General features: G+C 42.8%; 1 protein-coding gene across 21 annotated transcripts in view; it reads left to right on the top strand.

Annotated features, from left to right (window-relative positions):
• LOC115152808 (neurexin-1a) overlaps positions 1–15,152 on the top strand; it is a 758,004-nt gene that overhangs the window by 713,092 nt on the left and 29,760 nt on the right. For 16 of the 21 annotated variants that reach the window (XM_029697621.1, XM_029697634.1, XM_029697625.1 and 13 more), the window contains one exon: positions 4,395–4,482. In XM_029697621.1, the coding sequence (XP_029553481.1) occupies positions 4,395–4,482 (88 nt within the window). The remainder of the gene's footprint in view (positions 1–4,394; positions 4,483–15,152) is intronic. The other 5 variants (XM_029697623.1, XM_029697639.1, XM_029697640.1 and 2 more) reach the window with 1 other exon arrangement.

Raw genomic sequence — 15,152 nt, forward strand, 5'->3', positions numbered from 1 at the left:
TATATCAGACTCATGCACAGCAAATTAAATTTACATTTGGACGGCTTCCCCAGGCAGGCCTCAATGAGCCTCACCGAGCACAGATGTACCAAAACACTAAACAAACCAAGCATCTACTTTCTATCTCTGCCACAAACCTCTGACCAGGTCTGCTAGCTACTTGAAGGTCATGATAATATTAGAAATGTTATGGATGACATTAGACAAAGAAACCACCAAACACAGATGTACCGAAATCAAAAACTGTGGCATTCACTTTCTCTGCTACAACTCTCTAAGCAGAGCAGGTTTGGTTGATCTTAATTTTTATTCAGCTGGTCTGGTCTGCTAGCTACTTAAAGATCATATGAACAGGTATTGTTAATCTATATTCAGCTGGTCTGGTCTGCTAGCTACTTAAAGATCATATGAACAGGTGTTGATCCATATTCAGCTGGTCTGGTCTGCTAGCTACTTAAAGATCATATGAACAGGTGTTGATCTATATTCAGCTGGTCTGGTCTGCTAGCTAATTAAAGATCGTATGAACAGGTGTTGTTGATCTATATTCAGCTGGTCTGGTCTGCTAGCTACTTAAAGATCGTATGAACAGGTGTTGTTGATCTATAATTCAGCTGGTCTGGTCTGCTAGCTACTTAAAGATCATATGAACAGGTGTTGATCTATATTCAGCTGGTCTGGTCTGCTAGCTAATTAAAGATCGTATGAACAGGTGTTGTTGATCTATATTCAGCTGGTCTGGTCTGCTAGCTACTTAAAGATCGTATGAACAGGTGTTGTTGATCTATAATTCAGCTGGTCTGGTCTGCTAGCTACTTAAAGATCATATGAACAGGTGTTGATCTATATTCAGCTGGTCTGGTCTGCTAGCTAATTAAAGATCATTTGAACAGGTGTTGTTGATCTATATTCAGCTGGTCTGGTCTGCTAGCTACTTAAAGATAATGTGAACATGTGTTGTTGATCTATATTCAGCTGGTCTGGTCTGCTAGCTACTTAAAGATCATATGAACAGGTGTTGATCTATATTCAGCTGGTCTGGTCTGCTAGCTACTTATAGATCATATGAACAGATGTTGTTGATCTATAATTCCCATGGTCTGGTCTGCTAGCTACTTAAAGATCATATGAACAGGTGTTGATCTATATTCAGCTGGTCTGGTCTGCTAGCTACTTAAAGATCATATGAACAGGTGTTGTTGATTTAGAGTATATTCAAAAGGTCTGTTCTACTACTTGACTTGAAGATGTGTGTGAGGTCATGTTTGAAGTTGTATGAATTATGTTACAGTGACAAAGAAATCACATTATGGAAGAAAATGAGACAGTGATCAATGACATCACCTTTAATTTGCTAGGGATAAATCGATGCTAGTCTAATCAGCTTCTCGTTACCATTTATAACCAAAAGAGAACATCTCTACATTAACAACCAGCATTACAGCCTGTTGTTTGAAATCCAATGTTCAATCCATTATTTTTAGGGTTATTTTATACATTTTCAGATATTTCTTCACTTCATGGTGGTCCTCTGGAGGGATCTGGTTCGGTAGTTCCTATGACATAACCTGAGTCGCATTGAAGTAAGAGCAACCTTGGTAGCTAACTAGCTTGTCAAACCCTTTTTACCCAGGTCGTACATTTTTTGTTTGCCCTTTTCTCCTGATTTCCCTGAGAGTCCCTATGGTGTGGGACCTTGGGTGTGGGACAGTGGAGGCTGCTGAGCGGAGGACGACTCATAATAATGGAATGAATGGTATCAAACAAATGGTTTTCATTCCAGCCATTCCAGCCATTATTATGAGTCGTCGTCCCCTCAGCAGCCTCCATTGGTGTGGGACTTAAGCTGTGGGACGTTGTGTGTGTGGGATGGCTAAGTCACGATGGTTGAACATAGAGTATAGGAACAGTGTATTACATCCCACCAAGTTTGTTCTTATTATTTTACGACCCCTGTAGAACATCTTTTATATACTTTATGTACGTTTTTTGGGATAAAATATTGAATTTGGCCTTTACTGCTATAGCCCATTGAAACACATTGAATGACACATTCATGAATGGCAAAAAAAGTATCTTAAGAAATAAGATTTTGAAGTGTCTGTCCTAAATCTTAGAGATAAACGAAAGCTCAGGAATATATATATTTTTTGGGGACTTAAATTTAAGCTCTAATTTTAATTGGGCACCAAATAACCTCCATACTTCCATAAATTTGTATGGGATACCTTCAGATGAGTCCGGTGACACTTTGGTGGTAGAGCAGACTGATTTTCGGCACGTCTCATGGTCTGACAAACACTGCTGTAAGTCAGCCACCTTCCACCGCAAATGCGGAAGGCCGATAGGAAGATGTGGTCGATTAAGACACAGCCCACGCAAAAAAAACATATCTCTAGCTTAAACTGATGGATTTTGATGGGATTTTTTGATATGTTACGTAGATTGACACACCTAAAATATATAATAAAGACTTTCTATTACAGGTTTGCTTTTTGGGCTTTCCAATATTTTTGTTTCTATCTGCCAGCAGTCTGTGCCCTCTAAATGTCAGTGGTGTTTGATGGCACTTAACAATCCCTCTAAATGTCAGTGGTGTTTGGTGATGGCACTAAACAATCCCTCTAAATTTCAGTGGTGTTTGGTGATGGCACTAAACAATCCCTCTAAATGTCAGTGGTGTTTGGTGATGGCACTTAACAATCCCTCTAAATGTCAGTGGTGTTTGGTGATGGCACTAAACAATCCCTCTAAATGTCAGTGGTGTTTGGTGGTGGCACTAAATAATCCCTCTAAATGCCAGTGGTGTTTGGTGTTTGGTGATGGCACAAAACAATCCCTCTAAATGTCAGTGGTGTTTGGTGATGGCACTTAACAATCCCTCTAAATGTCAGTGGTGTTTGGTGATGGGAGTAAACAATCCCTCTAAATGTCAGTGGGGTTTGGTGATGGCACTAAACAATCTCTCTAAATGTCAGTGGTGTTTGGTGATGGCACTAAACAATCCCTCTAAATGTCAGTGGTGTTTGGTGATGGCACTTAACAATCCCTCTAAATGTCAGTGGTGTTTGGTGATGGGACTAAACAATCCCTCTAAATGTCAGTGGTGTTTGGTGATGGCACTAAACAATCGCTCTAAATGTCAGTGGTGTTTGGTGATGGCACTTAACAATCCCTCTAAATGTCAGTGGTGTTTGGTGATGGCACTAAACAATCCCTCTAAATGTCAGTGGTGTTTGGTGATGGCACTAAACAATCCCTCTAAATGTCAGTGGTGTTTGGTGATGGCACTTAACAATCCCTCGAAATGTCAGTGGTGTTTGGTGATGGCACTAAGCAATCCCTCTAAATGTCAGTGGTGTTTGGTGATGGCACTAAACAATCCCTCTAAATGTCAGTAGTGTTTGGTGATGGCCCTTAACAATCCCTCTAAATGCCAGTGGTGTTTGGTGATGGCACAAAACAATCCCTCTAAATGTCAGTGGTGTTTGGTGATGGCACAAAACAATCCCTCTAAATGTCAGTGGTGTTTGGAGATGGCACTAAACAATCCCTTGGAGGGCTATTTGTTTCCGCACACTGGCTGTGCCTCAGTATGAGCTTAGTTCGAGTTGACAGTAAAGCGCTGTGAACTTTACCCTCTATTGTTCCTCGATAATCAAATCTAATTTCTGTAAGGACAATAGTTTCACCTGGAAAACAGAGGCAGCAGTAGCAGCTGGTATTTGTGGCCGTTAGCCGACTACAACTGTATTTGACAGATAAATCCCCCAGCTAAGCAGTATGAGTTTCCATGATTCCATTCCAATCTGTCATTCTCTCCGGATTTGTTCATTCAAACCGTTTAGATTCCAGGATTGATAGTGTGATGGGTTTGGAGGTGTGGATTGGAACAACAATCTTTCTCAGTTAACTGTTAAACTGCCTCTCCTCTCTCTCTCTCTCTCTCTCTTTTTCTCTCGCTCTCTCTCTCTCTCTCTCTCATATTCAATCAGCTATTCAGTATTCTCAATGCATGTGGGTTGAAACAGTCTCAGTGCCTGGGTGTCTGGGTCTTAAAGGGAGTGCGATATTAACCTGTTTTCTACTTAACCAGAGTCAGATGAACTCGTTGATACCATTTGTATGTCTTCAGTAAAAAGGAAGTTAGAGGTAGTTTCGCAGCCAATGTAAACTAGCTTTAGCGCAATGACTGGAAGTATACAGGAACAGCTAGCATCCATGAGTTTATCTAACAGTTTAATTGTCAGAATCTGTCCCTTTACTACTATGGTATCATCTGCTGGATGGTGAAAACACTTCATGACCTGGTTGACTGGGGTTCTTCATTATTCAGCTGTTTGTTCACCCTGCTCTCATTCCTAACCCTCTCTTTTTCTCTCTGTTCCCTCCAGACGACGGACGATCTGCCGGTGGCATCTGCGGAGTGTCCGAGCGATGACGAGGACATTGATCCCTGTGAGCCGAGCTCAGGTGGGTTAGGTTAGTCATCTCTTTTTATTCCTTCTCTGGGTGTCGCTGTCAGTCTCTCACCGTACCACCAGTCAGTCAGTCTCTCACCGTACCGCCAGTCAGTAGGTCAGTCTCTCACCGTACTGCCAGTCAGTAAGTCAGTCTCTCACCGTACTGCCAGTCATTCAGTCAGTCTCTCACGATACCGCCAGTCAGTCTCTCACCGTACTGCAAGTCAGTCAGTCAGTCTCTCACCGTACTGCCAGTCAGTCAGACAGTCTCTCACTGTACTGCCAGTCAGTCTCTCACCGTACCGCAAGTCAGTCAGTCTCTCACCATACCGCCAGTCAGTCAGTCAGCCTCTCACCGTACAGCCAGTCAGTCAGTCAGTCAGTCTCTCACCGTACTGTCAGTCAGTCAGTCTCTCATGGTACCACCAGTCAGTCAGTCAGTCTCTCACCGTACCACCAGTCAGTCAGTCTCTCACCGTACCGCCAGTCAGTAGGTCAGTCTCTCACCGTACTGCCAGTCAGTAAGTCAGTCTCTCACCGTACTGCCAGTCATTCAGTCAGTCTCTCACTATACCGCCAGTCAGTCTCTCACCGTACTGCAAGTCAGTCAGTCAGTCTCTCACCGTACTGCCAGTCAGTCAGACAGTCTCTCACTGTACCGCCAGTCAGTCTCTCACCGTACCGCAAGTCAGTCAGTCTCTCACCATACCGCCAGTCAGTCAGTCAGCCTCTCACCGTACAGCCAGTCAGTCAGTCTCTCACCGTACTGTCAGTCAGTCAGTCTCTCATGGTACCACCAGTCAGTCAGTCAGTCTCTCACTGTACCACCAGTCAGTCAATCAGTCTCTCACCGTACAGTCAGTCAGTCAGTCAGTCAGTCAGTCAGTCAGTCTCTCACCGTACCGTCAGTCAGTCAGTCTCTCATGGTACCACCAGTCAGTCAGTCAGTCTCTCACCGTACCACCAGTCAGTCAGTCAGTCTCTCACCGTACAGTCAGTCAGTCAGTCAGTCAGTCAGTCAGTCAGTTAGTCAGTCAGTCTCTCACCATACCGTCAGTCAGTCAGTCAGTCACCGTACCGTCAGTCAGTCAGTCTGTCACTGTACCACCAGTCAGTCAGTCAGTCTTTTGCCGTACTGCCAGTCAGTCAGACAGTCTCTCACCGTACCGCTAGTCAGTCAGTCAGTCAGTCAGTCTCTCACCGTACCGCCAGTTAGTCAGTCAGTCTCTCACCACACCGTCAGTCAGTCAGTCAGTCAGTCTCTCACCATACCACCAGTCAGTCAGACAGTCTATCAACGTACCGCCAGTCTGTCAGTCAGTCAGTCAGTCTCTCACTGTATTGCCAGTCAGTCAGTCACTCTATCAATGTACCCCCAGTCAGTCTGTCAATCTGTCAGTCAGTCAGTCAGTCAGCTTCTCACCGTACCGCCAGTCAGTCAGTCAGTCTATCAATGTACCGCCAGTCAGTCAGTCAGTCTCTCACTGTACCGCCAGTCAGTCAGTCAGTCTATCAATGTACCGCCAGTCAGTCAGTCAGTCTATCAATGTACCGCCAGTCAGTCAGTCAGTCTCTCAGCGTACCGCCAGTCAGTCAGTCAGTCTCTCACTGTACTGCCAGTCAGTCAGTCAGTCTCTCACTGTACCACCAGTCAGTCAGTCAGTCTCTCACTGTACCACCAGTCAGTCAGTCAGTCTCTCACCGTACCGCCAGTCAGTCAGTCTCTCACCGTACCGCCAGTCAGTCAGTCTCTCACCGTACCACCAGTCAGTCAGTCTCTCACTGTACCACCAGTCAGTCAGTCAGTCTCTCACCGTACCGCCAGTCAGTCAGTCTCTCACCGTACCGCCAGTCAGTCAGTCAGTCTCTCACCGTACCGCCAGTCAGACAGTCTCTCACTGTACCGCCAGTCAGTCTCTCACCGTACCGCCAGTCAGACAGTCTCTCACTGTACCGCCAGTCAGTCTCTCACCGTACCACCAGTCAGTCTCTCACCGTACCGCCAGTCAGACAGTCTCTCACTGTACCGCCAGTCAGTCTCTCACCGTACCACCAGTCAGTCAGTCTCTCACCGTACCGCCAGTCAGTCTCTCACTGTACCACCAGTCAGTCAGTCAGTCTCTCACTGTACCACCAGTCAGTCTCTCACCGTACCACCAGTCAGTCTCTCACCGTACCGCCAGTCAGTCAGTCTCTCACCGTACCGCCAGTCAGTCAGTCTCTCACCGTACCGCCAGTCAGACAGTCTCTCACTGTACCACCAGTCAGTCAGTCTCGCACCGTACTGCCAGTCAGTCAGTCTCGCACCATACCGCCCGCCAGTCAGTCAGTCAGTCAGTCAGTCTCTCACCGTACTTCCAGTCTGACTGTCAGTCAGTCTCTCACCGTACCGCCAGTCTGACAGTCAGTGTCTCTGTGTGTCACAATCACTTTCATGGTCAGTCCACCCACCATCAAGGTTTTTAAGACACTGTATTGAAGTTACTGTAGAAATGGATTTAAGTCTGTGTCACTATCACAGTCAGTCAGTCCACTCCACTACGCACCAATTAACTAGCTCACTGTGGTAAAGCTATAGTAAAGGCAGTGGTTCACAAGTGTTTATGTGTGTAACTCATGACAGTATTTTGTCTACTTACCTCAAAAGTGTGAGTTACCTTCACACCAGGATTTGGGTCAATTCCATTTCAATTCTGGGAGTTCCAATCTACTTTTTCAATTGTCTGAATTGAAATGGACTCGAATCACAACCTTGCCTCACATCACATACAGTACCTTGTAAAAATGTTCATACCCCTTGGATTTATTCACCTTTTATTGTGTTCAAAAAAAATATTTCATTTTTTGTCAACAATATACACAAAATTCTCTGTAATGTCAAAGTGGAATAAAATGTAGATTTCTTTTTTTTTACGATAAAAAATAATTTAACTAAAACATAGTCATTACATAAGTATTCAGCCCCTTTGTCTAAACAATCTAAATTAGTTCAGGAGTCAAATTTGGCTTAAATAACCACTTCAAAAGTTACATGGACTCACTCTGTGGGAAATAATAGTTCACATGATTTGTAAATGACTAACCCGTCCTTTGTCTCCCATGAATGCAACATACATTTTAAACAATGCAATACTTGCATCTAATGTTAGCTTTTGTAATTGGGCTATGGCAGTCAATTGCAAAACATTCTAACAGTATTTGTGATTGTCTTCTCAACTCAGCATCGCTTACTTTAATGTGGGCCTAATAAAGTAAATTGTAAATTAGCCTGACATAATGTCTCATATCTCACCACCACTAATGAGATGGGTGTCCTTGATGCATGTCGTGTCAGCTTCTCAAAGTCAGGGGGCGTGGTCGACAGTGCACACCTCATCTCTCCTGTCACATCCAACCTGGATTGTTATTTGTTTTTACTGCAGACGAGAGCATTGAATCAGCGTACCATGAGTTGTAATGCTCGGAGGCAGATGGCACAGTATTCCATTTGTCAGAAACTCCTCCATAGTGAACCATGAATGTGTTGTCTGCAGCATTTAGTGACATTATATTTTTGTATTAAAAAAAATATATATATTTCACCTTTATTTAACCAGGTAGGCAAGTTGAGAACAAGTTCTCATTTACAATTGCGACCTGGCCAAGATAAAGCAAAGCAGTTCGACAACATACAAAAACACAGAGTTACACATGGAGTAAAACAACATACAATCAATGATGCAGTAGAAAAAAAATAAGACTATATACAATGTGAGCAAATGATGTGAGATAAGGGAGGTTAAGGTAAAAAAGGCCATGGTGGCAAAGTAAATAAAGTATAGCAAGTAAAACACTGGAATGGTAGATTTGTAGTTTGAAGAAAGTTCAAAGTTCAAATATAAATAATATGGTGCAAAGGAGCAAAATAAATAAAATATAAATACAGTAGGGGAAGAGGTAATAGTTTGGGCTACATTATAGATGGGCTATGTACAGGTGCAGTGATCTGGGTATGTACAGGTGCAGTGATTTGCACACACTGTATACAGATTTTTCTATTGTGTTATTGACTGTACGTTTGTAATTTCCCATGTGTGTTGTTTTTGTCACACTGCTTTACTTAATCTTGGCCAGGTCGCAGTTGTAAATTAGAACCTCTCAACTGGCCTACCTGATTAAATAAAGGTGAAATAAATAAAATAAATAAATAAATGACGTAAGGAGGTAAGGCAATAAATAGTGGTGAAGTAATTACGATTTAGCAATTTAAACTGGAGTGATATATAGGCAGATGAGGATGTGCAAAAGAGCAGAAAAACAAATATGGGGATGAGGTAGGTAGTTGGTTGGATGAGCTATTTACAAATGGGCTGTGTACAGTTGCAACGATCGGTAAGCTGCTCTGACAGCTGACGCTTAAAGTTAGTGAGGGAGATATAAGTCTCCAACTTCAGTGATTTTTGCAATTCGTTCCAGTCATTGGCAGCAGAGAACTGGAAGGAAAGGTGGCCAAAGGAGGTGTTGGCTTTGGGGATGACCAGTGAAATATACCTGCTTGAGTGCGTGCTACGGGTGGGTGTTGCTATGGTGACCAGTGAGCTGAGATAAGGCAGAGATTTACCTAGCAAAGACTTATAGATGACCTGGAGCCAGTGGGTTTGGCGCCGAATATGTAGTGAGAACCAGCTAACGAGAGAGCTCGATCAGCTGTTCGATTTCACTGACCAGCATGTCAAATGGTCCAGGATCACAGTCCAATAGATTTAGCTGATTCCCCTGTATGCTTGCGTTCAGTTTCCCAAATATGTCTGTTACATAGGCAAAGAAACACATTTTCATTTCATTACAAAGTCAACTGTCTGTTTTTTACATCCATTGTGAATGAAAACAGTTCCTCTCTCAATTCAAAAATATTTCCAATGCTCCCCCTTGACAACCACCAGGCCTCTGTGTGAAATAGAACATTGTCAAGCTTTGATCCCATATATCCACATAACTATGCAAAAATGCGTTCGGCAACCTAGTTTAATGTTCAAGCTGCATATCTCCAAGTTCTGCGCTCAGCTCTTTGCCGCCAGTGATCTCGGTGTATCTGTTATAGCTCAGTGGGTGTATCATACAATGCGTCCATATGGCAAAGGGAGATACATTCACAACTAGAGTGCAGAGGCCTGCCTGCCGTCCAGTGGTAGAAAATGTACCCAATTGTCATGCTTGATTAAAAGTAAAGATACCTTATTTGAAAATGACTCAAGTAAAAGTGAAAGTCCCCCAGTAAAATCCTACTGCACTTAAGTATCAAAAGTAAAAGTTAGAATAATTCCAAATTCCTTATATTAAGCAAACCAGACAGCACAATATCAAAGTCTCTGCAATAGTGTGTGGTTTATAGCGTAGTGGGCTTAATCACTCACCATGGGAATGATTCAAGTGCAACAGTCAAGTGCGGCCTTTTCCCACAATCTAAGGGTGCTTTCTGGTAAAATTTAACATTTCCATTTAGATTTCTAAGATTAACCATATTACAATGATTTTGAGTGACCAAGACAATGTTGTAATTATTTTTTATTTACAGTTCCAGTCAAAGTGTCACGGATCCTTCTGGAACTTTCATCATGCACACCTGTCCCCTATTCCCACTGATTAGTATTTGTATATAACAATGTGTGTTTGACTACCTGTGCTGTGTATTGGCTTTTGTGCCGTTGTGGATTGCGCAGATGATTACGGGTCTCGTCCCGTCTGTTAATCATTGTGCGCATGTGTTATTTATTCGAGGTACTCCTCGCTCTTTTGTTTTGGGTTTCTGCCCTGTGTTTTGTTACGTGCTTGTTTGGTCTTCGTCACCGTGCCTTTACACGGCATGCCGTAATTTGGGCTTAATAAAAGTTCATATTATGCATTCCTGCGCCTGTCTCCCGAATCATTTATACCTAAAGGACACAAATGTTTGAACACCTACTCATTCAAGAGTTCTTCTTTATTTTTACTATCTTCTACATTGTAGAATAATAGTGAAGACATCAAAACTATGAAATAAGACACATGGAATCATGTAGTAACTAAAAAAGTGTTAAACAAATAAATAGATTTTAGATTTTAGATTCTTCAAAGTAGCCACCCTTTGCCTTGATGATAGCTTCACTAAGCTACGGTTACTGTGGGGACGACGTCATCTATGCACTTCTTGATGAAGCCGATGACTGAGGTCATTGGATGAATCCCAGAACCTATTCCAGACTGTCATTTTAAAAACCCTTCGCTGGTTCCACCATGAGTGTGTATAGCTAGTTTAATTGTTTTTGTGAAATGCTCCCTGGTTGGCGAGTTAGGTCCCAACTGTCATTAATTCCTGTAAACTCATAACAGCCAGCCAGTCGGACTAGTATCCTGTTGTGTCACGTACATCAGCCCTTATGAGGTGCTGATTACTTACACATAACATCTTTAGGAGCATTGCCATTGTTTTAGTATTGGCTCCTAGGAGAACACACAAAGACACACACACACACACACACACACACACACACACACACACACACACACACACACACACACACACACACACACACACACACACACACACACACAAACAAACTTTCTCTCTCTCTCTTTCTCTCTCTCTATCTCTCTCTCTCACACACTCTCTCTCTCACACACACAAACTTCTCTCTCTCTGTCTCTCTCTCTTTTTCACACACACACACATGGCACAGGAGAGCAAACCAACAAACACCATCTTAACAGTAACTGTTCTCTAAGACAACACAGCTGGTGATGAAGCCAACTCTTTTCAAACAAACACATTTTAGTTTAGGATCAAGGATGTGTGTACTGATAGTCTATAACGCTCTGTGTTTACCGATTCACTCTGCAAAGTTAAACTGTACATAAAATATCCGGGCAAAAATGTTTTCTGATTGCTTTACCAGCCATAATAGATACATTCTTAAGGTTATGACTTGCCCTCAATTCCAGGTACTGTAAGCGATTTGTAAATAAATTGAATTATACTGTTTACTTCCTGCTACAGCTGCTAGGGAAAGAGGCTTTGAAATATCGCTGCTGACACAACTTGCCCTATCTATTCATATTGTAATAAACAACACATTGACTGTCTATGTCTACATTTCTCAAGAAGTTAAATGCTAGTTTTGTAATCTTACAAATAGATACAGTAAAATGTGCTAGACAGCACTACTTTAAGCTACATAACTACAATGCATATTCAACATATACATCCACATTTCTCCAACAAATCATGGGTCAAATTCTTATGTTTATGATGTTCCTATTAAACAACCTGGGATTGAATCTACCAACTTTGCCAAAGACAGCAAGTGCTTCCCTTCAGTATAGAGGGATTTCCTAACGTGCTGGATTCAGTGGATTGATTGCTAAGTGGATTGAGCGCAAGGCAAAACAATTAGTTCCCAATTCAAGACCTTAGCTTTCTCTGTATCGATCTTTACGCAGTAATAAAGCCAGCGTTAAATTAATGTGTACTCCACAGCACTCTGTCAGACTACTGTCTGTCTGTCTGTCTGTCTGTCTGTCTGTCTGTCTGTCTGTCTGTCTGTCTGTCTGTCTGTCTGTCTGTCTGTCTGTCTGTCTGTCTGTCTGTTGTACAGGCAGTTGTCTGTTAGGCTACATACGAAGTATTTATTACCCATTATTCATATCTCACAGTCTAGGCTGTACACATCTAGACTCCTCATATCCCCAAGGAGACTTTTCCATGCGAGATCTGCTTACCTCAGTCAATAGAAAATGCAATGAGATGAGTTTACATCAGGGATCATCAACTAGATTCAGCCGCGGACCAATTTTTCTTTCTTTTTGTTTATCTTCTTTTTTTTATCTTGAGCAGATTGTCGGGGGCCAGAAAAATAATCATAAATAATTTGTAGACTACAAAATGACTGCAAGAAGCCCATATATATATAATATTTGACTAAAATGTAATCATTGCAAACCTTGCTTATATTTGTATACGATCACATACACTGAGTGTAAAAAACATTAGTAACACGTGCTCTTTCCATGACATAGACTTACCAGGTGAATCCAGGTCAAAGCTATGATCCCTTATATGTCACCTGTTAAATCCACTTCATTCAATCTAGATGATGGGGAGGAGACAGGTTAAAGAAGGATTTATAAGCCTTGAGACAGTTGAGACATAGATTGTGTGCGTGCATTTCACAAGGGTGAATGGGCATGGCAAAATATTTAAGTGCCTTTTGAATGAGATATGGTAGTAGGTGCCAGGTGCACCGGTTTGAGTGTGCCAAGAATTGCAACGCTGCTGAGTTTTTCACGCTTAATTGTTTCCTGTGTGTATCAAGAATGGTCCACCCCCCAAAGGACAACCAGTCAACTTGACACAACTGTGGGAAGCATTGGAGTCAACATGGGCCAGCATCCCTGTGGAATGCTTTCGACACCTTTTAGAGTTCATGCCCTGACAAATTGAGGCTGTTCTGAGGGCAAAAGGGGGTGCAACTCAATATTAGGAAGGTGTTCTTAATGTTTTGTACACTCAGTGAAGATCCCTCTGTTATGTGTGGGAATACTTTGGAGAAAATGTACAAAATTAAAATAACTTGGAGCTGATTTTACCACATCATTTCAAACTGTACTGAGCATTGCAGCATCATCTCTATCTCTGACAAGGTCATCTATCAAAACCTAGAGTGCTCCAGCTGCACTAAGCACTACAGTATATGAAGCTGTTACTACAGTATACAAAGCTGTTACTAGAGTATGTGAGGCTGTTACTAGAGTATGTGAAGCTGTTACTAGAGTATGTGAAGCTGGCACGACAGTATGTGAAGCTGGCACGACAGTATGTGAAACTGGCGCGACAGTATGTGAAGCTGGCGCGACTATGTGAAGCTGGCGCGGCAGTATGTGAAGCGCGCGGCAGTATGTGAAGCTGGTACTACAGTACATGAAGCTGGCACTACAGTATGGGAAGCAGTAGAGGCACTCTCTCCTTCCCTGAACAGAATATCATTGGTATCGTTCCTTCCCTTTCTAGCTAGCGAGGAGAGATTATACCGTTTCTGCCGTGCTCCCCTGGTGACAGCTGTCAAACACCATATCCTGATTAATATCTGCATTCAGGGCCATTCACACGCTTGGCGGAGCGCTCAACACTGGATCTGTGACAGTGCAGCCAGCCGACCATGAAGGTCTTTGATCCTCTGTGACTGACACAGCCTGGAATAGTTCCTCAGGTTACTGTACTCTCCCAGTCCTCTCTATGGTGCTACGCTCTCCTTGTCTTTCTACGGTGCTACCCTGTGACTATAATCTGCTTCATTTCTTCTCAAAGAACCTCTGTCCAATGACAGTACTCTGTCCAATGACAGTACTCTGTCCAATGACAGTACTCTGTAGAATGACAATAGTCTGTAGAATGACAGTACTCTGTAGAATGACAATAGTCTGTAGAATGACAATAGTCTGTAGAATGACAATAGTCTGTAGAATGACAGTACTCTGTAGAATGACAATAGTCTGTAGAATGACAGTACTCTGTAGAATGACAGTACTCTGTAGAATGACAATAGTCTGTAGAATGACAATAGTCTGTGGAATGACAGTACTCTGTAGAATGACAGTACTCTGTAGAATGACAATAGTCTGTAGAATGACAGTACTCTGTAGAATGACAGTGCCCTGCAAGATGACTATAACTATTTACACCTAGTTGTAGAACTTTATCTATTTTTCCCGTTACCGTTCCCTGACCCTAGGCAAGTGGTAAATAACACTCAACACAATCCCAAGTGGAGAACTTTGTACCATAGCAGCAGACGCTCCCTCTCTCTCGCTTGCTCTTTCTCTCAATTTGTCAATATCAATTTAAGGGGCTTTATTGGCATGGGAAACGTATGTTTACATTGCCAAAGCAAGTGAAATAGATAATTAAAAAAGTACCTCTCTCTCCCCCCCTCCCTCTCTTTATCTCTCTCACTCTCTCTTTCCACCATGGTTAGTTTTAGATCATGCTGTATCACTGGACTATCGTCCTACAGCGGCCTCACAGAAGCCCACAGAACAGACTGGGCAAACCCTGAGTGGAGTCAAGCAGAGAGAAATGACATGGAAGCTTAATCTAATGATCAACTTCCTCTTATCCCATTGAGCACATCCCTAGCATCAAACTGTGTCCCCTCTACATACAGTTGTTTTTTAAGGATGAGTGTTTTTGGCTACCTTCTCTCACGACATCTATTAACAGTCATTCCAAGTCTTCTGTGTTGTGTGGAATATACCATTTCTCAGAGCCTAGCCCCCACATGAATGCTGGGGATGAGACTCCCAGTAATGAGTTGGGCTGCTATCACACTCACCCCACAGTCTCACACACTCTCTCTCTCTCTCTCTCTCTCTCTCTCTCTCTCGCTCTCTCTCTGACACTTTCCCTCTCTCTCTCACACACTCCCACTCTTCTGTTTTCTCTCTCTGACATTCTTTCTCTCTACCTTGCTCTCTCGCTCTCTCTCTCTCTCACACACACACACACACACACACACACACACACACACACACACACACACACATACACACACACACACACACACACACACACACACACACACACACACACACACACACACACACACACACACACACACACACTCACACTCCCACTCCTTCTGTTCTCTCTCTCTCTTCTTCTCAATTAAATTTCAATTT

This window comes from Salmo trutta, chromosome 18 (assembly GCF_901001165.1).
Source record: "Salmo trutta chromosome 18, fSalTru1.1, whole genome shotgun sequence".
Classification (NCBI taxonomy): domain Eukaryota; kingdom Metazoa; phylum Chordata; class Actinopteri; order Salmoniformes; family Salmonidae; genus Salmo; species Salmo trutta.